At 36.9% G+C, this 27,483-nt stretch overlaps 1 protein-coding gene across 1 annotated transcript in view; it reads left to right on the forward strand.

Moving 5' to 3' along the window:
* Positions 1-27,202, forward strand: part of brinp1 (bone morphogenetic protein/retinoic acid inducible neural-specific 1) — a 171,448-nt gene extending 144,246 nt beyond the window's left edge. The window contains exons 6-8 of the mRNA XM_016507822.1: positions 3,783-4,019; positions 13,799-14,021; positions 25,072-27,202. Coding sequence (XP_016363308.1) covers positions 3,783-4,019; positions 13,799-14,021; positions 25,072-26,212 — 1,601 coding nt within the window. The 3' untranslated portion in view covers positions 26,213-27,202. The remainder of the gene's footprint in view (positions 1-3,782; positions 4,020-13,798; positions 14,022-25,071) is intronic.
* Positions 27,203-27,483: the final 281 nt, after the last annotated feature.

Consider the following 27,483-nt stretch of genomic DNA (forward strand, 5'->3'; position numbering starts at 1 on the left):
AAAGAAATATGACCACTTTGCCATTAAAAACCAAAACTGAACTATTTTAATAGCTGTGTAATGGGGAAGAGAGAGATAGAAAAGTCACGGTATCCAGTCGGACTCGGGCCGAGAATTCTCATAAAGCCGTTGGACAAGGGCGGGGCCCGTGCAGGGCTCTATTCGTTCCCTTGTTGCCCCCAAACTGCCCTGGACCATATGCACCAGCATCCCCTGCATAACCAGACATTTTAATATAATAAAAAACAAACAAAAAAAGTCAAAAATAGTGAGAGGATATTTGAATTATTTGTTAATAAACTAATGTTTTCTGAGTCAATGCTGACTATCAAGAATAGGAAAGACCTAACGTTAAAGATCAAAATAAGCGCTACGTGAGAATGTGAGATTTGTTGCTGCTGAGGTAGACGCTCCCGCCCTTTCTCTGCTGTCTGTAGAAATTGTTGTTAATTCTTAATTTGAGAACGGCAGGGACATGTTACAGGTTATAATATAATCCAAAAATCATGGCAACAAATGATTTTTTAAGTCAGTTTAATACATTTAATCAGTTGAAACGACTTTCACAGTCAATTTGATTCAACTTAACTCATATTTAACCATTGCTTCTTGTCACTGTAGGCTTAGGCTACTTTTTTCAATAAATTTGAATGAATATACTAATTAATAAAATTAATATTATTTATTTTATATAACATATTGTTCATTTATTTTTAACACCGCACCCCAGCACCCCCATTTTTTCGTGGGCTACACTCCAGGGGGTGCTGCAGCACCCTCAGCACCCCTACTTCCCGCGGTAATGCAGTAATTAATGACAGAATTTACATTTTTGGGTCAACCATCCCTTTAACTATGAACTGAATGCATAATTTTCGGACACTTAATTACATGGTAATTGCAATTAAATGAAACTGATTTCAGTTTAATTTATTTTAACAGTGTATGTAATTTCTTAATTACTTCTGTTGTCTTTGAAATATGGTTAAAGTACTGCTGAATGTGCTGACAAGCATTTATGATCAACTAAAATATACTTTAATGGTATTTCTATTGAAACTTGTATATTGTGTATTTAAATATATGTGTAAGTACACAACTGTAATGCATTTAAAATATATTAACTTTAAATGCAATATTGAATAATACACTACAGTTAAAATTATAAAAGTATTTATTAAAATTATTAAAAGTACTTCACATGTGCTTTAGTATGTTAGTCAACACCTCAAAATAAAAGTGTAAAGCACAACAAAAATATGAATCAAACATTTCTTTAAAGGGATATTTTAAAGTAAAACTTTTAATCTGAGATTATTGCAATAAAAAAAAAGGTATAGTCATGAAAGGCTCTCTCTTTAAGCACACTTAACTGGAATTTTAATTCATAAATATTATACAGCTTTTCAAAAATATTCTTGTAACATTTAAAGTACACTATAAGTGCACATTTATTGTAATCAAGTGCGCTTCTTTTTCACAAGGGTGATCACAGGTTACAGCCCACCTCTCTTCAACAAGACAATTTGACAGATCATTCATGTCTTTAGCATAAACAGAGCACTGCAATGTTTCATACATACCGCAGGGATAGCGGTTTGTTTAAATCCATCAGTATGAACAATGATAAACATCAGTAAGTGTATTATGAAGGTTGCCGCCTGCTGTAGCAGATTAATTGATGTGCCATTTCGAAATGGCCTTTTAAATGTACTCATTCAGGGTTGGTCAGTGTGAGACCTGTTATTTGTGTAACAACAAATTATTTATGCACATTAATGCTTTTATTTATTTATTTAGTTATATGATTTTTTAAAGTCGTATCGTAAAGTTTTCTGTGTTTTTGTGTGTAAAGGTAAATAAAGGCAACATAACCTCTAACACAATCCTTCACAGAGAGAATGTGTAATTACTATGAAGCAATTATCCATATGCACGCTGCACATTTCCTTCCATTAGAAATTGATATGCTGTATTATATCAGGGCTAGCTTCCATTCCCATGTTTTATGTAGATGCTTGAGGTATGATTTATTATTTATTTAAGAGAACGATACATTCTCTGACACGAAAGCCCCCCCGTGTAACTCAATAGCTCTTGCTATAGGGCTTTTTTATTTATTTTTGAATCATGTGGGATATATTGAGTCTCCTGATGTGCTGTAGTTATGTTGCATAAATCATAAAAAAAAAAGATAAGGCATATGGATAAATATGAAAAAAAAAAGTTAATATCTAATGCATTTCCCTTACTGATGTTTAAAGAAAACACTGTATTAGTTTTTGACTTATGGCAAATTTACACTGTAAAATTGGCACAAAATTGCTTCTGAAGTGGCATTTAGGTGTCTTTACACAGAATGTTAAAAGCTGCTCAGAGGTGGCCTAAATGCATTTACACAGCAATTGTTGATCCAAGGGCTGAGGTGGGTCAGAGCAGGACTAGTCTGGCTTTGATGTGGCATTGCATCTTTACACTGAATTTTGAGCAGGCACAGAGCAGCGTGAACTCGGCTAAGACACCTTTATATTTTTATCATATGATAGTTTATAAATTTATTAAAAAAAAGTTTGATGAACAGTAATTGATTTTAAGTTACTGTTATTTTAAGTGATATTTTTGACACAATATTGTCAATATTGTCTTTTTGTCAGCAAAACATTTCCAAACGAAACCACAGCAAAACTGATTTACATCTCTGAGCAACACATAACGCCTCTTCAGATGCAGCTTGTGTGCCACTTGTTGATACTGATTTCATTTGATTGTTAACAAATCTATAGTGTCTTATTTTTCTAAATGAATTGATTGATTACTTGTAAGAATTTGGCGTAAAATTATGCATGCAACTAATAAGGTTATAAACAATATCCACTATAAAGGTAAAAATCCCCTGGAAATCAGTTTAAGGTGGCAAATATCACCTCTATACAGTATCTGTTACTGCTGCTTATTTATAATGTTTGTTTAAAAATTTGCATTAAACCATAAAACACAGAATCCAGAAAAAATAAAGAATTTATATTAAAAAAAAACAATTGTTAAAATAGTAATAAATTATATATATATATATTGAATTCATTAATTATAAATATGTTTTATTATTAACATTTAATTAAACCATTAAAATGGAATCACCAAAAAAAAAAAAAAAAAGTTAAACAGTATTTGGGGAAACATTATACCAGAGGGCCCTAGGTGTTCTAGTTGGTCACTTACAGGCTGATAATTTAAGGAATCATTCACATAAGTTTATTACGTGGTGTAGTGTTGCTATTGCATTTAACACAAGCTTGCATTCAGACCCCCACTCAAACACACACACACACACAAACACACTGAGCGGAGGATATTATGACAGACCTGGTAAATAAGCCGAAGCCGATCACGACAGAATACATCAATCACTTCGCCGTTTTATTCCATTATGTAAAGTCCTCCCACTCCGAGGGGACAGTTCAAAGTCAAGTGGACCTCTGGCAAAACTTTCACAACAAACTCGCTGCTCTACGACAGCATGATTCACTGTCACTGTCGGCAGAATATTCTAAACTAATTTACTGGAGCTGAACTGTAAACGCTCTACATAGGGTCCATAATGTACGCGGGTCCGTATCAGGTGCTCGTATCCAGAACGGGCCGATGCGCTGCTTAATGTGAAATCAAGAAATTTCTGTCGTCGGCTATCTGCAGCACTTTCTACCTGTTGCTCGCTGATGTGAAATCAATAATGTCTTTGGATCTCTGTAATGACTTTAACATTGATTCTCTTTTGTTTTCAGGTTTGCAGGTCATTTTCCCCGAGTACCTGCAGGAGAAGTTCATCCAGTCAGCTCTCAGCTACATCATGTGTAACGGGGAGGGAGAATATGTCTGCCAGAACAGTCAGTGCATCTGTCAGTGTGCCGATGAGTTCCCACAATGCAACTGTCCCACCACTGACCTCCAGATTATGGAGAACACGCTCATCGGCATGGCTGAGACTTGGGAAGCGTCTTACAACGACTTTGAAAACTCAGGTAACACTAGAGCGGTCATTTCTATAACACCAAAAAGCTGGACACTTTTCAGGATTCAAATTTCAAGGATAAAAATGCTCGCTGATGTGAAATCAATAATGTCTTTGGATCTCTGTAATGACTTTAACATTGATTCTCTTTCCCGTTTTCAGGTTTGCAGGTCATTTTCCCCGAGTACCTGCAGGAGAAGTTCATCCAGTCAGCTCTCAGCTACATCATGTGTAACGGGGAGGGAGAATACGTCTGCCAGAACAGTCAGTGCATCTGTCAGTGTGCCGACGAGTTCCCACAATGCAACTGTCCCACCACTGACCTCCAGATTATGGAGAACACGCTCATCGGCATGGCTGAGACTTGGGAAGCGTCTTACAACGACTTTGAAAACTCAGGTAACACTAGAGCGGTCATTTCTATAACACCAAAAAGCTGGACACTTTTCAGGATTCAAATTTCAAGGATAAAAAGAAAACTGAAAAATAATCCAAAACTAGTGACTAAAAATAAAGATTTTCTTTAAGGGATATTTCCCCCCTTAAAATTATATGATTATTGGGGACATTTTTGGCAAACTGGCTAACTTTATTAAATGTACAGCATGTGTCATCTTACATGTAAATTCATATATTTATTCAATACATTTTATTAGAATAAGAAGACACTATAGGGTTGTTATCAATCAAATTAAATCAATATAAACAAAATCCATCTTTGCCCTCCAGAAGTGGCACACAAGCTGTATTCTAAATCATTTAGATGCATTTACACAGACTGTTTAATGCAGCTCAGAGATGCCATGAATGGATTTACACTGCAGTTACAATTGCATAAATAGTGTTAGATGAATGCGTTATATGTAGAGCTATGAACTTATATTTTAAATATGAAATTAAAACCACCAGTAGGTGGTGACAAGTCACTGTCTTAATAAGTGAATCAGTTATTCACTCATTCAACCGATTCATTCAAAATGCCTGATTCGTTCAGGAATGATGCAAGTCCCTTGCTGATTTTGGAACATGTACTAGTACAATACTTATGCAATTTATGCCAAATAAAGATTTAGTAAAAATAGTAAGGGTAGTATATTAGTATGCAGTTTTGAATATAGCAACTGTCTTTATGAATGACTTATTGAATCATTAACTCAACTGATTTGTTCATAAATGCAGCAACGAATCACCACTGATAAGCGAAACATAGAGCAAAACAATCCATACTGTCAATATTGTGTCTAAAATGTGTCACTTAATATTAACTTAAACTTAACATTAACATTTTTAGTATATACAACTGCATGAAGTATACAATAGTGATCTTTAATGGAGAACAAATTAGTGTCCAACTCAAGCCTGCGCTGATATACGGACATGATATTTTAAAACCGGACTGTCTAACCTAAAACTGGACAAATGGCCACTCTAGGTAACAGCAAATCCGAAATAAATTCATTGTTATCTATAATTTTTCAGTGAAACATCCTTTCAAAACCCTAGTGGTAAACTGAGTCTGCTCGCAGAACGCCAACACAATGATCTGACAGCATTAGCCGGCAAGTTCGCTTGTCAGGTCTGTCAACAAGACTGGTCTAGAGCCAATTTTACGATCCATTGTCAGATTTGACAGTTTCACCACGCCACACATCATGACTAATAAGTAGACGTGGCGACAGCGAGTATCGAGTCAGGTATTGTAATCCCATTCACGGATCGATTTCGACAACGCTCTTACTGCCGCACACTTCCACGGCTGCGCTAATTGGGCTAAGTGACGTTTGAAGTCATCTTCATTGATTTTGCTTGAATTAAACAGAAGACGTCTGTTTGCTCATTCAATAGAGGAGCTGCTCTCGGCTCTTCTCTAGGCATATACTCAGTGCTCATTATACGGCAGCCGTCTTCACAGGCATTATACTTGCCTTTTCACTCGTTTTTGCTGAGAGAACATCATTTTATTATTTGCATACAGTCAACGAATCAGAAAATATAAGGAAGTTGACTCCATGTTGACAAATAATGCATCAATTATCCTGTTAACTAAAAAGATTAAAATATTTATTTGTTATTGCTAAAAAATAAAATGTATTAGTTATATACAAATATATGACTTCATAAATTAACATTGATTATTTTAATAGTTTTGAATGTGTGCATCATAAAATATTTAAATAGATTAATATAGTACTACATGTATATAGTGCATGTTATTATAGCACAGACTTATAATTAAATGTATAACGGGGTATATTAAAAGTTGCATCCCACGGCTGCATTTATTTGATCAAAAATGCATTATAAAACAGTAATATTGTGAAATATTATTACAATTTAGAATAACTGCTAACTATGTGAATCTATAGTAAAATGTAATTTATTGCGGTGATCAAAGCTGCATTTTCAGCATCATTACTCCTGGCTTCAGTGTCACATGATCCGTCAGAAATCATTCTAATATGCTGATTCGCTGTTCAAGAAATATTTCTGATTATTATCAATGTTGAAAACAGTTGTGCTGCTGAATTTGATTAATAGAAAGTTCAAAAGTGTACTGTTCATTTGAAATATAAATCTTTTGTAACATTTTAAATGTCTTTACTGTCACTTTTGATCAATTTAAAGCATCCGTGATGAATAAAGTCTTACTGACTCCAAATGCTTGAACAGCAATCAAATGAATATAATAATCAAAAATCAAGGTAAGGCAAATGGATATCAAATGACTGCATATTCAAGAAAACTTACTGAATCTAGGCTGTCCTTGGCCAGTCAACCATACGTTTTAAATGTTATTAATCTGCTGCTTATATGCCAAGTCTGTTGTTGATTTCTGTGAGCCGCCTTGTACTGAAAACTGCATAGGACTTGCATGCTAACTTCTCTCTTTGAGCCAATCTGCAATAAAGCAAGCATGAATAATTCAGCGCCCCAAAATGCTTTCTCTGGGAGAAGAGGCACTTCTTGCGGTTTATTGTAACAGTCAATTTCACCCCACTGCCGCATGCCACGGGCAAAAGCTCTGCTCCATTCCCACTCCCAAAAGATGGATTCGCAGAAAGGCTGTGCAGGTTTATGAATGAATCTTCTATTCCCACCAACTACTTCTTTGATATCAGAGCTGCATTGCATTGCAAACATGACAATATGTGTATCCTATTTAGATTTTGTGTAACAGTTTAAGAGAACGAACACAATTACAAACTAAACATCCAGCAAACATAAATATTCTTACACAGTGTATGGTTTGACATTTGGTTATTTATTTTTTATTTTTTTACATGTGTAATCAAATCATCACTGACATATGCATACATTACACCAGGGTTCCTCAAATCTTGCCCTGGAGGGCCAATGTGCTGCAGAGTTTAACTCCAACCCTGATCAAACTCACCTACCTGTGATTTTCTAATGATCCTGAAGACACTGATTAGCTTGCTCAGGTGTGTTTGATTAGGGTTATAGCTAAATTCTGCAGGAAAGGGGATCTTGTGGGCCAGATTTGAGGATCCCTGCATTACACTCACTTGAAGCAACACTGTATAGCAAATCTCAGCTGCTTGATTGTTTATACTGTCGCAAAATGTAACTACATTGTTGTCCAGATCTGCTTGAGGCATGAAGATCATCTAGGTTATGTTTGTAACCCTCGTTCCCTGAAGGAGGGAACGGAGACGTCACGTCGGTGACCGACGAATTGGGATCCCATGGATGCTGCCAGGGGGAAACGCATACTTGCGCAGGCCCTGTGGCCAGCTGTGTGCCAGTGTGTCCGTGCCGAGTGTTCCCTGGGTCAGGGAGTAGAACCACTGGCAGTGAGAGCTTTCTGGATAGGCAAACAGGTCTACCTGAGCGGCTCCGAAATGTCTCCAAATCAGCTGGACCGTCTGGGGATGGAGTCTCCATTCTCCCGGGAGCATAGCTCGTGATAGCTCGTCGGCCGTACAGTTGAGCAGACCCGGAATGTGAATGGCACGAAGTGACCTCAGAACCTTCCAACTCAAAATGAGGAGGAGGTGGCGGGCGAGTTGCGACATGCGACGGAGCGCAGACCACCTTGTCGGTTGCCTCATAAGCGCCCCTTTGAGACGATTCATGGCAAGGCGTACTGCTAACAACACTAGGCAATTGATATGCCAGTGCAGTTGGGGACCCGTCCACACCCCCGACACTGCATGCACATTGTACGTGGCATCCGTGTAAACCACAGCATGCCTGGAGACCTGTTCTAGGGGGACTCCTGCCCGGAGAAACGCAAGGTCTGACCACGGGGTGTAGGTTTGGCGACAGGCTGGTGTAACTTGGACCCGGTGAGTGCCGTGCTGCCACGCCCACCTTGGGACTCGGCCATGAAGCCAGTGCTGAAGCGGTCTCATATGCAATAGCCCTAGCGGTGTAAGTGCCGCTGCAGCTGCCATATGCCCCAGGAGCCTCTGAAATAGTTTCAGTGGGATCGCTGTCTTGCCCTTGAACGAATTCAAGCAGTTCAGCACCGACCGCGCACCTTCCTCGATAATAAATTTCACAATGTATTACAAAGGAATGGCAACTAACACATTGAATTAAACATGTATTTTTGAAGTAGAAACACTTCAATCAGATACAATCAGTGTTATTTTAATATAAATGAGATTTAGAATTAATGAGTATTACAGGTTATATAGTTTTAATTAATGTAGTATGTCATGTTAAACTAAATTTAAATGAGAAATGTTGCTTTGGCAACTATCTGAGCACATACACACACACACATATATATATATATATATATAGCTTTCATATTTGCTTGTTCCATTCGGTTGTGGAAGGGTTCTCTGAATGTCGTCGACCTTAAAGGGCTGTCCTGCGTAGATCGCATTTAATGCAGCTCACAAGCCGACAGACATTTTTCACCTCGCTGATCAAATATTTCTGAACAAAAAACAAAGCAGAAATAGGTTACTCCCCAAGGTGATTGCTTAATATCCAGCTTATGAGCACGCTAGCTTATATATTATTAACAGGTAATAAAAGGTCCAAATAAAACCAGACACTGCGATATATTTATATAGAGCAGAGGACACTCAAATTGAGTCTGTGAACCTCAAGGTCGCCGCAATATTCCTCTGGAATGGCCCAAGGAGAAAACGCTCAAGCATGAACAGATGAATCTTCTGAAATGTCAAGTTGATCAATTAGGGAAGTAATAATTGTTTGAATGTGTTAATAAAGTCTTAATTTAATGCCAGTAAGTTGTTAAATCATCACCTAACCCATCATTTAGAGGCGTGACTGAAAATGATTGTTACCTTTTGTCAGATATAACTGTCTGGATAATTCCAGTCATAATAGGGTGGAAAATTAGGAAGCCTCTGGGATTTTTAGTGCAAAAATGTAGTGTCCCAATTGTTGAGAGTAGTTGCACAGCCAAAACCCAGAGGCTCCTGTCATCATCTGTGAAAACTGAACATTATTTTGAAATACTAGTGGTCAGAAGATTTATAAATGATTGGGTTTTTGTTTGCTTTTTAGTTTATAGTTAAATACAGTTTGTTCGGTATAAAACCATTATGCCTATGGAGAGTCCCTGTAAACAACATATGCCAGTGTGTGTGTGTGTGTGTGTGTGTGTGTCCTTAATGCATTTGTAAACATTTTAAGGAACACTAAATATGAATGCAATAAGTGTTCAATAATTGTTGGTTTAAATCACTTCATTCATGGCATTTTAATAAAAAAAAAATATATATAATTGTGTTAATTACAGTGATAATGAATGAATAACTCACTATTTGTACAGTCTATTAATATATTAACTAAAGTTTATAAACTATTAATTAACTATTTTGTTAATTATTTGTAATTTATTGGTGGATACTTATTATGAAGTGTTACCAATGGTTGTTATATTTTATAAATGATGATGACACTTTTCTGCAAAATATATAGGCTACAGTACCGATCAACAGTATGCATTTATTTGATCAAAAGTATAAATAAAATACCATTTTTGTTTTTTTGTAAATAAATACATTGTGAATAATTCAGCCAAAATATCTGGCCAAAGCACAAAAAAAAGTTGACATTAATGACAAAAGAGATGTAACAAATAAACACTAATTTGAGTAAAATAAGTATGCACATACAGTTAAAGTATATAAGAGATCAAATAGAGAATAGCTCCATGTTTACAGGAAATATTAAAGTGCAGCTTTGACAGTGGGTGAATTCCAAGCGGAAGTGAGCATCCCTATGCCCTACTCCCTTTGAAGGGCAGAGCCCTTGAAGTGTGTTCTTTGAAGGGTGTCGGGCATTACTGTCGCATATAAGCGTTTGGAACTCCCTTGGCGAAGGGAATGACTGACCAAATGTTACCTTGACCACGCTGCGCGTGCGTGCAGCATTCAGCTCTCCACCAGTTGTTGCAAATATATATTTATTCTCATTATTGTTATTTTATTCAAATATTGTCTAATTGTGTCTTATTTACTATTAAGCTTTTTCAAACTTGCTTAAACTTGCTTACACTACCATCTTAAATAATATTTCTAATGAAAAATATTTTGTATTACATTAAAATAAAGACTCTTCTACTTACGTTTGTGTCGAAATCAGCTACAACTTTGCTTTAAAATGTCGCAAGATCTCCTAACTGAAGATCACATGATCACAAACGGAAATCACTTCCGTGAAGTGACCATCGCATGTTCCCTTCACTAACAGACTTCTGGAAGGGCCCTTCACGAAGGGATTCAGTTGTTCACTTTCGTTTGGAACGTCCCTACAAATGTCGTCCCCTTCCCGAAGTGCCATTCAAGGGTGCAAAAAAGCCGTTTGGAATTCGCCCAGTGTCAGAGCACATTTTACATAGTAAGTCAGTGGAGGTTTAAAGGATGCTTAGAAGTGAGCATATACAGACAAGTAGTTAAGCTTTTTCAAATTATACTTGCTTAAACTACCATCTTAAATAATATTTGTGACGAAAAATATTTTGTATCATTAAAATAAAGACAAATTTAATTAGCCTATTCTACTTACGTTTGTATGTGAAGTCGAAATCAGCCACAAATTTGCTTTAAAATGCGTTGCAAGATCTCCTAACTTAAGATCACATGATCACAAACGGAAATCACTTCCGTGAAGTGACCATCGCATGTTCCCTTCACTAACAGACTTCTGGAAGGGCCCTTCACGAAGGGATTCAGTTGTTCACTTTCGTTTGGAACGTCCCTACAAATGTCGTCCCCTTCCCGAAGTGCCATTCAAGGGTGCAAAAAAGCCGTTTGGAATTCGCCCAGTGTCAGAGCACATTTTACATAGTAAGTCAGTGGAGGTTTAAAGGATGCTTAGAAGTGAGCATATACAGACAAGTAGTAATAAATATTTAAATGCATACTTGCACGCATACTGTCAGACTCTGTTCCATGTCTCGTGTTGTGTCTTCCTCCCCCACGTTCTCCAGTTTGATTATTATGCCCATATTTGTTTTTTCCTGTTCCTTTCCCTATTTAGTTCTATTGGTTCCAGCTGTGTTTAATTATCTCGTTTGCCTCCTTTTATTTGATCCCAGGTGTGTCCCATTCATTTCTGTGTATTTGAAGTGTGTTTTGCCCCTCGTTTCCCGTCCGCTGTTCAGTGTTTCCCGTGTTCCTGTGTTCCCAGCTTTGTGTTTAATACATACTTTGGATTTTGCTTACTCCTCGTCTCCTCGCTTCTTCGTTCCCGTGCTCTCCGTGTGAATCGTGACACATACATACATATATACATTTGCCAAAGTTTGAGAGCTCAGTTTTAATAAGTGTTTTGCAAAAACCGGGAATGCAACAAATTATTCTTATTCTGTGCTTTATTAAATTATTAAATATTCTGTGCTTATTAAAGAAACTGTCCAGAGTCAACCCACAGTTTCCGCTACTTATATACAGTATAATATAGTGAGAATGCTGCTATTCAGACAGGTTTTTTTTTTTTTTTGCAGAATAAATGCAATATGCATCAGGCTTTTTGCCAGTAGTTAAGTCTCCAAATGTCTGAAGTACAGAGCAGAGCATATTGTTTTCTGTTATGTTTTAAAGGACATTTAAAGGGCATTAAAAAAACAACAACACACATGCATTTTTTTTTGCATGTGTAAAAAAAGAAAGAAAGAAAGAAAGAAAGAAAGAAAGAAAGCTTGCTACCTTCATGTGTACAGGCAGTGATAAATGCATTCCCGGTATTCTTGGGAAAAGTTGACAGTATTTGTATCATTACAGCTCTACTGTGCATGTGTATGTGTGTGCATGTTCTCGGTTCCTTCTTGCTCTTGACACATAATTTTCATCAAGTAACACACCAGTAAACACAGGCACTCTGTAGACAGTCATGTGCCATTGCGTCAAGGCCTGTGGAATCCTTTCTGGATTCAGATGCCACACTGTGCCATTTTAATAGCATATCAAACACATCAAAGGAAACAAGCAGGTGGAGTTGTTAAACACCATGAGTGCATGTTTAGACCATTATATTGACAATCCCAATATGACCATGCTGCACATATTTAAATGGACCATCAACCAACCTTGACTGCACTCAAACAGACACGCTTCTCGTATGTGCCGCAGGCTACAGGCATGTTCATAGTTAGAGCTCGTCTGACTGCTGTCTGACATGACTGTGTCATTGGATTCCCATATGAAATGTGACATATCTTTTGTTTAAAGCAGTGGTGATCGATCCTGTAGGGTTGAAGCTAAACTCTACCAAAACATGGTTTAAAGTAAACATGAAAAATTGTCTATTCTGTTTAATCATGATTCAGTGCTATCCACAGGATTTTGTGAGATTATAGAGGATGGGCCTTGGTCCCTCTATGGGGGTCTGGGGGAAATCATTGTACATTTTAAAGTTAAATGTATTTTAGATGTAACTGCATCAGCCTGGTGCTCTTTCAAAATAAAGAGCTCCAACCTGTTTTTAGTGTCCAAATTGAAAATGTCTTTGCATTAACTTATACCTGGACTTTAAAGTAAACTCAAACGTTTTTGTGATATAATTTGTGATATAATGCCAAACAAGTTGAACTAGGGCTGTGCAATTAATTATGATAAATAAATAAATAAATAAATAAATAAACCTACAAAATGTGCATTAAATTCATTAACCCATTTATCACACCTGTCCAGATCTGTCCATCATCTTACATTGATGCAGTTGCTGATGAACATGATGCGGGACGCTGAATAAATAACTGTGTGATGGAGCCTATTAGAATGCAGTTATATGATCCTAAAATTCATGATATGAGAGCAATCCCCATAACGACCCCTAGAGGACGCAGTTCGAAGTTCCCATGAAAGGGAAACAATATTTGGCTTGGTACACAGGCTACTGATTAATGTTATTAATGTTAACTTGCAGTCAAACCGTTATTTAATAACTGTTTTAGGCTACTGTTTTGGTAAAGCAGTCTATAGCTAATTGATAGCTCATTGTATATAGCTCTTGGAAATTTGACATTATGTAAGTAAAATGGATTGCATAGGGCTTTGCATGTTGACTTTAAGAGACATTGAAATATAGAATGGTAAAAGATATGAGATGGAAATCATTTCGACTCTGTACATTGAACTCTGAAGCCTCTCTACGTAATAGTATTGAGACAGTGTTTGCGGTTAAAATCTATCCTTGTCCCTAAAAGTCAATACTTTTCTCCATCACTCTTAACAGGTTTCTCCCACAATTGATTCCAAGTATCAATATGTGGTTTATGTGGATATACTTTTGCCCTTCACCGTATGAGCACCTGTCTTTCTCTCTCTCTCACCTTAGACGAGTTTAAGTCATTTCTGAAACGTCTGCCTGCGACACACTTCCTGCCGGTGAGCAGTGTGCACCTGCTGTGGGGCAGCGACTGGGACCTTCAGAACCGCTACCGGCTCTTGCAGAGTTCACTGGAGGCCCAAAGACTGAAGATCCAGCGCACGGCCCGGAAACTCTTCGGTCTGAGCATTCGCTGCCACCACAACCCCAACCACCAGATGCCCAGAGAGAGGTGAGAGCTGATGTTCCTTTACAGAATATTACAGCAGGAAACTAGGATTGTATTTCAAGAATTGCTCATAATAGAGCTCAGTGGGACACTCTTAAAAAATAATGTTCACAAAGGGGAAATGAAACAATCTTCGGTTCCTGAAAGAATTTCTTGTATTGAGCAGTTCTTAAAACAACCGTTATTTTCTAAGAGTGAAGAATATTTGAATTATCTAACAAACCATTTTACACTATAAAGAACATTTTGTGGACTCGAAAGGCTCAATGGATGTTAAAGTTTCTTCATGGGACCATCAATTCCAATAAAGAAGCTTTATTTTTAAGAGTTAGCTGTTCACGCGTAAAAAAAAAAAAAAAACACTGATATAAAGAAACAAAGGTTCAATGGCTGTTAAAGGTTCTTCATGGAACCCCTGAATGCCAATAAATAACTTTTATTTACTTATTTATTTATTTAGAGTTAGATCTTATCAGAAAACACTGTATTTTTATTTGAGTGTACACTACAACACCCAAACATTATGAAGGCATCTAACTAATGAGCTAACCTTATCTAGCAAAGGTTGTCAAAATGTTTATTTCAGTGATTTACAGGACCTCAACATTACATTACTAATTAAAATAACATGTAATTTACTAGGTTGTGACAAAATGTTATTTGCTTCAGTCTATTTAAAATTGTACACAATACACAAACAAAAGGCTCCGCTAGTCTGTGAAAAGCTGGCATGTCCATGATGTCAGTGATTTCTCTGATTGGTCAGTGTTTCTTCATGACTGCACATAGTGTGATACATCAATGGGAATTTGATTATTAAATACTTTTATTCAAATTAAATTATAAATATTTTTTTTTTTTTTCAGAGTAAAATGTCATTGTTTAACAATTTTGGAGATCCCTGCTGGGAGAGAGAAAGAAAAAAATAATAATAATCTGTACTGCTAGTTGTGGGCTCACACTTCTCTTTAATTATTTGAATGCATGTTTTGGCCACAGTCTATCATTTCAGTATCATCAATTTTAGATTTATCCATCCCTAAACAACACATAATAACAAAAGTCAGTCAGTCTCTTGCGGCCTTTTGCGCTGCTAACGCAATGCTCTACCACTGAGCCATTCCTATTTAAGTTAGTGAATTTTGGCCTGAATGACATACAATGTAAATCAGACCTCATGCTGATAAATTGGGGTTTAAAAGATTTAACTATACTGACACTATCGGACGAGAAAAAAAACTAAAAACTAAATTGAGCTGAATAATGACACTATGTCTTCTATTGAGCTGCTTTATACATAGCTGAAACTGAATTTGTTTAAAGACTAATCAATTTTACATTGGCATTGTTATTAAACTGAACTGAATCATAATTTAGCTAAATAATGACACTATTATGTTCTTTATCTTCACTCTAAGAGAAGTAAAAAAAAAAAAATTTATATATATAAAAAAATACAGCCCAATGTACCATGTTCTTTAAAGCTAAAGTTTGTTTATAATTGATGAATTTTACAACAACACTGCTATTTCCCTGTTAATTAATGAGAAGTTGTCTTGAAACAATATGTATTGTATAAAGTGCTATATAAACAAATGTGACTCGACTTGATAGTCAAAAGCCATGAGATGAGCCTTTCAAGGTTTATTTGTGATTGCTAATGAAGCGTACTGTTGATATTGATAAATAAAAGAGCAGTCTTTCTGACTGTAGTGAAATTAAAGAGTGCAGTGATCTATTAAAAAGTGTCAAAATCACCGCCTGAAACGTAGACAAATAAAATGATCAGTCCACTAGGAAACTTGACTTATCAAACAGAGAAATAATATGCACACTCAGGAAATGCAAATAAATCAAACTCTAAAATAAACGACAAAAAGCTGTTTATACGGTTTAGGAGTTGGAGAGCATCAACTGTCACTAATGTGGAAGTGGCTCACCCACGCTCCAATGGCGGCTTTGACAAGGTCTGTGTTGAAGGAACATAGTTGAAGGAACATGTTGAAGTTTCTATTCTGTCCAAATTATGCAAACTTCTCTAGCAGTGATCATTGCAAACATTCAGCTGAAGTATACTGTAACTTGTTAAGCATGTAAAAAGTTTGCATCTGTAACCTTGTTAAAAAACTTGTTGGGAAAGTTTTTACTGTTATTGCTGCCAGCCATCGGTTTTCTGAAAGACACGTCATTATATTCAACACAACTATATGACAACCCAAGAAACATACGCATTCAAAATATAAAACCTGTGACAAATTCTGAAGAAGTCAATACTGATGGACTACAGAAATCAAGAATTAGAGCCATTTGAATGCACATATACACCCAAAAAAGTATAACTATAATGTACAGTTCTTCCATTAATTTCATTGGCATAGCTTGCTGTATTGATATAGAATGTATCCGATGTACTTTACTCATCTAGTCAGAGCTGAAAGTATTTGTATTACAAGCATCTGAGCTCAGATCAGCCCTAAATAACGGCATATGTCAGCGATGTTGTTGTGATAGCTGTGCTGTCACTCAGGATGTCCGTTCTGTCTCCGCTGACCTGCTCTTTGGCCCGAAGGCCCTGATGAAGAAAGATGGCTGCTTGCTTGAGGAAGAGTTTCCTGCTGACACCGATTGGCTTCCCATTGCTCATTATTAGCAGCAAACTGCCTCCATCCGCCCCATAGACTCCTGAGATAGAAGCTAACTAACTCCATTCTGCAGACACGCTGCTTCCAGTTTGATGGCACACCAATTATCTAGAGGAAGAACATTTAATTTGGCTCCAAACTTTGGTTACTTGTTATTACTGCCAAGTCTTCTTGGGAAGTTCTTATTTAGGAGTTCGGAAGTCATAATTGTGAGACTTAATGTGCATTGAAGTGACCGGTTTTTGCTTCTTTTTTTGTCAAACACAGTCTTTTAAAAAAAAAAAATGTACGCTGATGCATAAAAATTAAAAGCAGATGATGTGTGCTTTGTTTAAATCTGATCTGGTTATTCATTTTCATGCAACCATGAGGAAAGATAATAGATAGTATTAAGTGCTAAAGTAGTTTTGTCATGCAAGCTTGTCACCTTATAAACTAGAGCATTTTCTGGTTAGCAATATCACTTATTGTTTTCAAAGCTTTTTATTGTTTATCAACAATACATAATAACGTCTCAGGTTACTTATGTAACCATGGTTCCCTGAGTAGGGAACGAGACACTGCGTCCTCTAAGGGGGACGCAGTTTGAAGTTCCCATGAAAGGGAACTAACATTAAACTGCACACATTTTTGTGACTCTTGCATTGACAAAACAGAAAAAGTTCTCAAATAAAATGCTGATTTTCCCACTGGTGGTCACGCTGACATGGTTTAAGAGCAGCATGTTTCTCATCTATGATAAGTAGATTACGCTGCTGTTTCTATATTAAGGGCAGATCCTCTGGATATATACCGTGATATTGCGAGATATTCCCTCTCGTCCGATCTTGATGTAATAGTGCCGCCACACAAGGTCTGTCTGTAGACCCGGGCAGAGGAACCAGAGCTCCGCTTTAACCTCGTCTTTGCTCAATTATTGGCCTTTTGCAAATCATGCAGTTTCTACTTTTAGGGAAGCGTCTCAAAGTCAGCTGCTGTTTATTCCTTGCTGAGAAAAAGCTGATGCAAGTTTTACATGAATATTTTGCCTTTATTGTTTTTTCTTCCTGAGTAGAGTCCAAGATCAGGTAACCTTAAAAATGTCCTGTTAGCTAAAATTCACAATAAGAGATCTTTTAAGGCTGTTTCCACACTTCGTTCGATTGCTTGTTCGATATTCAGCCTCCTCGTGCTCCCATACATCTCTTTCCATGAGGTCTGAAATCATCATTGATGTCAGTACTAGCATCAGCTGTTTACCACTGTAATAACTCTGAAGGAATGATGCCGGTTTCTCTCTGTTATTAAACTGTTTGTCCTTTTCGATTTACTTTCAAATCTCCACACTCATAGAACAGCACTTGTCTTTAGGATGTGTCCCATGAGGCAAAAAACGTGAGCTGTGCTTCGAAGGCAATTTATTTTGAGACAAGCAGCTATGAGCAATATACTATAAAAAGTGTTATCGGGAGCATGACAATGTGCAAATTATATGTCGTTACTCATGTCAGCTTGCTTTCAATTGCAGTCTTACTGGAGTTCACATGAACCAGGGCTTGACATTTACTTTTTTCCCAAGCAGCACATGTGCTCTTAATTTCAAAAGTTTAGGAGCACATAAAGAACTATAGGAGCACAATAACAATTTATCAAATAATTATTTTGGTCACACTTTAGTTTAAGGTCCAATTCCTTCCATTAACTATGACTTTTGCCTCAGTAAATTCCTAATTGGCTGCTTATTAATAGTTAGTAAGTTAGTTGTTAAGTTTAGGTATTGGGTAGGATTTGGGATGTAGAATATGGTCATGCAGAATATGTGCTTTATAAGTACTAATAAACAGTCAATATGTTAATAATAGGCATGCTAATAAGCAACTTGTTAATAGTGAGAATTGGTCCCCATACTAAAGTGTTACCATTACTTTATGTTTTTCTTAAAGGGGTCATATGATGCGATTTAAAGTTTTCCTTTCTCTTTGGAGTGTTACAAGCTGTTCGTGAATAGATAAGATCCCTAAAGTTGCAAAGACTAAAGTCTCTAAACCCAAAGACATATTCTTTATAAAAGTTAAGACTCGTCCACGCCCTACTAAAACGCCTCGTTCAAACACGCCCCCACATGTCTACGTCACGATGTGGGAAGATTTGCATAACACCGCCCAAATGTTCACGCAAAGAAAGAAGGCGTAACTTTATTGTTTCTGCCACCGCTGCTGCCATGTGAAGACGCTGTGTGTTTCGTTGTGAAAGCGAAAATACTTTGCTTGGCCTTCCAAAAGAGGACACGACTAGAAATCAGTGGTTAAGTTGTATTTACAACACTGTTCCAGAACACTTCAACCCAAATATTCAGATGTGTGCAGACGCGAGTTTTGAGCAGTGTAGAGTAGTGCTTGTTGTTTGTCATTTCTCCGTTCACAAATGCAGACATGGTTTTATGTTTATGTGGCGCGATGCAACGCAACGCATAAAAATACAGTATAAGTCATTATAATCCGTAATTATGTCCCCACTGGATGCAACAAATGCCTCATTTATAATGGGTTTTATTGGTTTTGTTTCGTCGCACTGGGACACAGCATCACAATATGGTAAGGGGCGTAACATTTCCGTCACACGCTTGAGGTATTCGGCCAATAACAACGCACTGGATAGCTGGCCTATCAGAGCACACCTCGCTTTTCAGACCGATGAGCTTTGTACAAATCAAAGCGTTTCAGAAAGGTGGGGCATAGAGATAAACAATAATGTACAGTATGTGGAAAATAATGTTTTTTTAACCTTAAACAGCAGAAACACATTTCATTACAACAAATACACAAAATAATGTTCTTTTTAGCAACATCATATGACCCCTTTAATAAAGTTAATAATTGTACTAATCTTGCAGTAGATGAAATGTACTAGAAAAGTTAAAATACCAAAAATAATTGAACATGAACTTGGTATGCACCACAAGACAGTACAGTACAAAATAAACAAATAAAAAGTAAATTCTGCATCCCCTGCATATTTGGCCAAATTTCATTACAGCATACAGTACTATAGCAGTTTCTTGGTCTCCTGGCACAATACTATATCTCTAGGCACTAGAGTTCTGCAAAAGTGCAGTACACATAAAAAATGGTTATAAATAAATGTTGACAATCACACGTTTGAGGGTGTACAACATGTGCTAGAGTTTACTGTACAAAAACTGCAATACAATTAGATTCTTACCTAACTCTGCTGCTATTACATTCCGTGATCTGCACCTTCTGCACCTTCATTGATTTCATGTTAGTGTTTCGTCGGATATGGCAAAAAGGCCTATATCCATGATGAAAATGGAGCGGGCAGTCAGAGAATTGGATCACCAAACAATTACGGGATGAATCTCAGACATATCTGGATGGGATTAGATTTCTCAGAGGACTTCTAGTTAGTCGAGAAGCAGTAATTTTCACGAACAAATTAAAAAAACTATTTGTCAGTCAACTGGGCTGCTTTTGTGTTTGTGACTCACAAAGAACCGGTTCATAATAGTAATTTGTTAATAAAGCGCGACTACACTGGACACGCTGCCTGCGTGTGCAACCATCATGCACAGTTTACCGAAAGACGTGTTTTCTTGTCATTATTTTGCGTTACGCTGCCATCGCCGCGGCTGAAAAGTAACACATAAAACACTGCTTACATTTATATTTTATTCTGTGATAATTCTGGGGTGACAGGTGGGGTGGCACAGGTTTTTGCAGTTGCTACCCCGGTAGATCCGCCCCTGAATCCCATACTGTATCTATGTAGATGTAAACAGCCTTTGATGCTGAGTCTGACAAATTACTCTGACCAGTGCAAAATAACAGCCACCGCTGCAGTGACAGATAGATCCACGCCTCAGGGATTTCTCTGCCATTTGACTACTGGATGCATCGCAAAAGTCAGTGTGATATTTAATCAAATCAAACGATGCAATTAAACGAGTAAGCACACCATGCTGGTCATTTCAGTTTATGCAAAACCCCGACATTACAGTACTGGCTGCTTGTAATTAATGGATGTCTGTTGTTTGCTCTGAGCTCTACCTGATAAACCGTGGCTGTGATGATGCACATTCTGAGGATAGAGAAAGACCCTTATTTACACCCACACAACAGTTACTTATGTGCTTTTAACATTTGTGGATGTACATATACGCTTTGTATAAACTTAAATATTGTACATGTCAGGCTGTGAAGGAGGGCTTCTGCAGCTGATTTTTACCTAATTGGTATAAGGTGCATATTTGTTTATTTTTTTTGCTAAGAAATTGCAGAAATTACCAGATGACAGGTGGGGTGGCACAGGTTTTTGCAGTTGCTACCCCGGTAGATCCGCCCCTGAATCCCATACTGTATCTATGTAGATGTAAACAGCCTTTGATGCTGAGTCTGACAAATTACTCTGACCAGTGCAAAATAACAGCCACCGCTGCAGTGACAGATAGATCCACGCCTCAGGGATTTCTCTGCCATTTGACTACTGGATGCATCGCAAAAGTCAGTGTGATATTTAATCAAATCAAACGATGCAATTAAACGAGTAAGCACACCATGCTGGTCATTTCAGTTTATGCAAAACCCCGACATTACAGTACTGGCTGCTTGTAATTAATGGATGTCTGTTGTTTGCTCTGAGCTCTACCTGATAAACCGTGGCTGTGATGATGCACATTCTGAGGATAGAGAAAGACCCTTATTTACACCCACACAACAGTTACTTATGTGCTTTTAACATTTGTGGATGTACATATACGCTTTGTATAAACTTAAATATTGTACATGTCAGGCTGTGAAGGAGGGCTTCTGCAGCTGATTTTTACCTAATTGGTATAAGGTGCATATTTGTTTATTTTTTTTGCTAAGAAATTGCAGAAATTACCAGACTTTTATATTTACTAATATGTTTGCGGTGCAAAACCACTGCAATACTAGACTTTTTTTTTTTCCAAATAATGTGTAATAATAATAATAATGCTAATAATAATGCTAATAATAATAATAATAATAACATTATTAACAACAACAACAACAACAACAATAATAATAATAATAATAATAATAATAATAATTATTATTATTATTATTATTATTATTATTATTATTATTATTATTATTATTTATATTATTTATATTATTATTATTATTATTATTATTATTATTTATTGTTAATATGTCTATATATTTTCATTCAAATTCATTAAAATTAGTTATGATAGTACATTGAGATTACATAAATAGGATCAAATGTGGCGATTAACTGAAATAGAATAATACAGTTTTTTATGTATACATTGTTATTTTAAATGTTATCATATTTATTAAAGTGTATAATTATTTAGTATAATATATGTGCATATTTATTTATGTATTTTTATTGTCTTTTAGGCACTAAGAGATTTAATTGTCTCCTTATTGTCTTATAGGCATATTTTTATTTTTGTATGTCATTATAATTTTGTATTGATTTTAATTTCAGTCTTAGGTTTATTTAGTTTAGTACATCTAAACAAGTAAACAATTTTCTTTGGCAACTCGATGAAATAAAATAAGTTTAAGGTTTTGTAAAATATTTTATTTTACATGTTTATCATATTTATTATTGTTGGTCTTTAGTTAGTATAACTTTTTATGACTTTAGTTTAGGTTTATTATAAATAACACTGCATGTTACAGAGACGCTTCCAAGTTGTCTGTTTGACTAACATGTGCAGAGCATGGTCAAATTCCCCCCACCCCTGTCTATGGAGTCTAGTGCCAACACGGAGACAGCTAACACATACTGTGTTTCGGTGATATCTGACAGGTTGCAGTATCACTTGCAGCATCTTTAATTTAATAAAAAAATGAACCCTACATTCAGGCCTCCTCCTCACACTGTATGGCTTACATCTACAGTCTGCTCTCTCTCCTCTCCTCTCCTCCATTATCCATTATCCATTAGGAGAGAAATTGTGGTGATGCACATCACACAGTCTGTGCAGCAGAGCGCTTTGATGCGCCATTACAAACATGTGGATGTGAAAACAAACAGCATTCTTCCTCGTCTTCTCCATTTCATCCCCCACGGCAAACTCAAGTTAGCCACTTGTTTCAGCAAAACAAATAATTGTGCAGAATAAAACCAGCAAACCACTCTGAAATCCATATTGGGGAAAGCAGTTAGAGAATATAACACATGGGAGTCAGAACGCATAAAGCTTGCTTATTGCGAATAAATATGGAAAATACAATATTAAATGCCACAAGCAAGTTGACTGCGTATGGCTTCAAATCCAAAGGACTAATCTTAAGCTTTTTATTGGTCAGGTAATCTGGAGTAAACTGAAAATCAAATAACATTTGGCTAGGAATATTGCTTTATTTATATAGATTGAATGCCATGTGCAATTCTATTATGAGAGATGCTTATAAGTGTACAGTTTCATTTCACTATTGATAGTCTGTGGAAATTGCATAAAGTTCACAATAACTGACTAATGAAGGAATGCTCATATTTGTTGCTTTCAATTTCCATTGCACATCTCATTTCATAAATGCGTTTGTATTTCAAATAGGAAAACTATGATATGTTTAGTTAGGGTGTGATGAATCACACTTACACTGGGTCGCACAGGTTTTGTGGTTTGTGCAGGGATACGTCATTTACATCGCCTGAATAATATGGTTGAAATCAAACATGGTAGACTGAAAGTATTTAGGCTCAGTCTGAGAGATTCTATGCTGATCACAGTTTGAGTTCAATTCAACATTTAAAATTTATTTTGCAACGTCCTACTTGAAAGAGTACAATAGAACAGCACTTAAAATCAAACTTCCATCTCATGCAATTCTCAATTCAGTTCATCATCATCATATTATATTCATCAACTAATATCAAAGAAAGAAAAAGATTCAGAAAATGTTTCCTATATTCATGTAAATGCTTAATTGCGGCTGTTAAATGTATTGTACAAGTTTCAGTTACTTTCACTGTTCATTTTTATTGTTTATTTGTTTATTTTATAATTTTTGAACCTATCGAATGAGAAGACAGGTTGAACTGAATTGAGCAGAATAATGACTCTTTGCAACATCAACGCTAGCTATGTTTCCATCCAAACTTGTTACCTCAACTTATACAGAAAATTACAATATAGCAAATATTTGCGAATAAAGCACAGTTTATATCCCGTGTATTCAATAAAACAATAAATATGTAATAAATAATAAATAGCAAATGTGTTCCCATTATAGTTTAAGCAAGTGTTTTCTTATTGGATAATAATAATAGTAGTAATAATAATAATAATAATAATAATAATAATAATAATAATAATAATAATAATAATAATAATAATAATAATAATAATAATAATAATAATAATAATAATAATAATAATAATAATAATAATAATAATAATAATAATAATAATAATAATAATAATAATAATAATTATTATTATTATTATTATTAAATCAGCCTAAATTGAGCTCAGAAATGTATAATTTAAGATTTTATGTGATTTTTGTTATTATTTATTTATTTTTTATCTTGGCATTTCCATCCAGCATTTTTTATGTGAAAATTATTAAAAATAAATAAAAGTATGTGGATGGAAACATAGCTGCAACAAACTGAAATTAATCCACACTGAACTGACTTAAGCTGAATAATGACACTATTGTCTTCTGTAGAGCTGCTGAAATTTAAATGATTTTTATTATGAATTTTAAGCATTAACACTATTTATTATTATTATTATTATTATAAATGTGACTTGAGAGTATCTAGCCCAATAACGATGCCAGTACCCGTGCATGCCTACTAAACATTCGCTTCTATGCAAATAATATACATCCATACATCAAATTTCATATATTACATGATAAAACAAGGCAAATGATCCTCTGTTTACAATCACACACCGGCCAAACAAATGCTAGCACTGCATAGCGTCATCGTTTGTCCTCCAAAAATTGGTTGCAAGGAGAATTCTTTGTCAGCAATCAAAGAACTGCACAGCTAAATGTAGCATAGCCTTTTTGTGTCTCTAACGTCAAATGGAAGACAGAGATATCAAGAAGGAATATCCCACATCCGACTCTGTTGCACTCTGGGTTCATTAGCATGTCATCGTAACCTTTAGCACTTTGTCTCCCAGAAATCAAAATTCAGGTGTTCAGTTCTCCCCTCTTGCAGAAGAGAAGCTCCAAACGCTTTCAGAATGACAAGGCAAAATGCCTGCGGGGAGAGAAAAGACGAGGTGTGCATTGGGAAAATTTGACAGAATACATTATCCATTTTAGTGATTAGACTGTAACAAACGTCAGGAGGCTGAGGCGCTAGCTTTGTGCCTTTGGACTTAACGCTGCATTATTAATGGATCCTTCTACCCACCTGCCTTGACTGTATTATCTTTCTGCTTTCAGATCGGTGCTACAGTGGCTGAACCGCGTGCAGTCGTTCCTCTACTGCAATGAGAACGGCTTCTGGGGAACCTTTCTGGAGAGCCAGCGCACATGCGTGTGCCACACGGGTGCCACACTTTGCCAGCGGCCCATCCCTTGCGTGATCGGCGGCAACAACAGCTGCGCCATGTGCAGCCTGGCCAACATCTCGCAATGCGGCTCCTGCAACAAGGGCTACAAGCTGTACCGCGGGCGCTGCGAGCCGCAGAACGTGGACTCGGAGCGCAGCGAGCAGTTCATCAGCTTCGAGACGGACCTGGACTTCCAGGATCTGGAGCTCAAGTACCTGCTGCAGAAGATGGACTCGCGGCTGCACATCCACACGACCTTCATCAGCAATGAGGTGCGCCTGGAGACCTTCTTCGACCCGCGGTGGCGCAAGCGCATGTCGCTGACGCTCAAGAGCAACAAGAACCGCATGGACTACCTGCACATGATCGTAGGCCTGTCCATGAAGATCTGCCAGATGCGCAACAGCAGCGTGGACCCAATGTTCTTCGTTTACGTCAACCCGTTCAGCGGAAGCCACTCGGAGGGTTGGAGCATGCCGTTCGGTGAGCACGGATACCCGCGCTGGGAGAAGGTGCGACTGCAGAACTCGCAGTGCTTTAACTGGACCCTGCTGTTGGGAAACCGCTGGAAGACCTTCTTCGAGACGGTGCACATCTACCTGCGAAGCCGCGCTAAGGTGCCCACCGTCCTGCGGAACGACACGGGCCAGGGCCCGGTGGACTTATCCGACCCCAACAAGCGACAGATCTACATCAAGATCTCTGACATACAAGTGTTCGGCTACAGCCTGCGATTCAACGCCGACCTGCTGAGGAGTGCCGTGCAGCAGGTCAATCAGTCGTACACACAGGGGACCCAGTTCTACTCGTCCTCGTCCATCATGCTCCTGCTGTTGGACATACGGGAGAGAATTAACCGTCTGGCCCCTCCGGTGGCCCCTGGGAAGCCCCAGCTGGACCTGTTCTCCTGTATGCTAAAACACCGGCTCAAGCTCAACAACAGCGAGATGATTCGCGTGAATCACGCCTTGGACATGTACAACACAGAAATCTTAAAACAATCAGACCACCTGACTACCAAACTTTGCTGAAAACACAATTAGAAAGACAAAACGTTGTATTGAGGACAAAGACAAAAAAAAAGTATTTCTCCATTTGATTTGGAACCTTCTGGTTTGCTTTTTTGATGTATTATTAACAACTTTGTAAGTGTAATTGTTAAACGGAAACTAAAAATACAGAGAGAAATCATTTTAGTTCACTAAAAGAAAAAAACAAAACAAAGCAAACAAAAAAAATACTGTATCATATTTGTCAAAGCATGTCTGTCATTTCCTAAAAAAGAAGAATACGAGAAAAGATCACTATTACTATTGAATTCAACATCCAGTGACACAGAGGCCTTGATTTTACTTTGAGGGAACAAAGATACATCTTAAACTGCCATCCTTTACTGGTTAACACATTTTTAGAGATGTAAAGACAACTACGTAAGGGCAGAACCAAAATACAGTCATTAATTTGAGGCACTACCATGTTGTTATCATGCATCTTTTAGATGAGGTTTATACAGCATGAGGATTCATTGACTGTGATGTCTTGTCCTTTCAAACGACACCCTCTAAGAGAGCTTGGCAGTGAGTTCAGTACAGACGTCCACTGTTTCTTGCTGGACATCCAGTTTTCTTGATTGCCATTTATTGTCGCTCGCCAGGTGAACTGAATCCTGCGTGGGCTCCCTCTGTTGTATTTTCAGATTTGCGCTCTTGTTCTTCAGCGAGGTCGAGTCGCTTCGGTGCCTGAGTGCAGTATCTATGATTGAACATAATCAATTCATGCTATTTCGTACTGCTTCGCATAATGTACGCTGATGTGTCAAGCTTTTTTGCAGCACCGTGAACAAAATTTGATCATTCCGCTTTTCTTTAAGGGTCAGCATAAAGCCATACATTTCTCAGAGGGATGAACAAAAAAAAAAAAGAGAGAGAGAGAGAGAGAGAGAAGCTGGGCACATTTAGTGAGAAATGTCCTATACATTGCTTTTGTATTTTTGTGTTTCAGTCTTTTTTTCTAATGAAATATAGCACAGTGGTCTGAAAAGCAAAAGAAAATTATATATATGTACTTCGGGATTATGACATAACATTGTAAAGCCATTGCATTTTCATTAACACAGTGAATCCACAAGAACAGTATATTAAAGCTTCAAATATCTATGATGGTTTTAATCTCAAAATCTGCTTGTATACCAAATGGACACTTTACTTTTATAAGATTTCATTTGGGTTTTATATTCCTTGATGCAATTCAGGTTTAACTTTTTGACATGTCGACTGATTAATCTCTCTACTCTAAAATCTTG

Source organism: Sinocyclocheilus anshuiensis, unplaced genomic scaffold, assembly GCF_001515605.1.
Source record: "Sinocyclocheilus anshuiensis isolate Anshui unplaced genomic scaffold, SAMN03320099.WGS_v1.1 scaffold117, whole genome shotgun sequence".
Lineage (NCBI taxonomy): Eukaryota > Metazoa > Chordata > Actinopteri > Cypriniformes > Cyprinidae > Sinocyclocheilus > Sinocyclocheilus anshuiensis.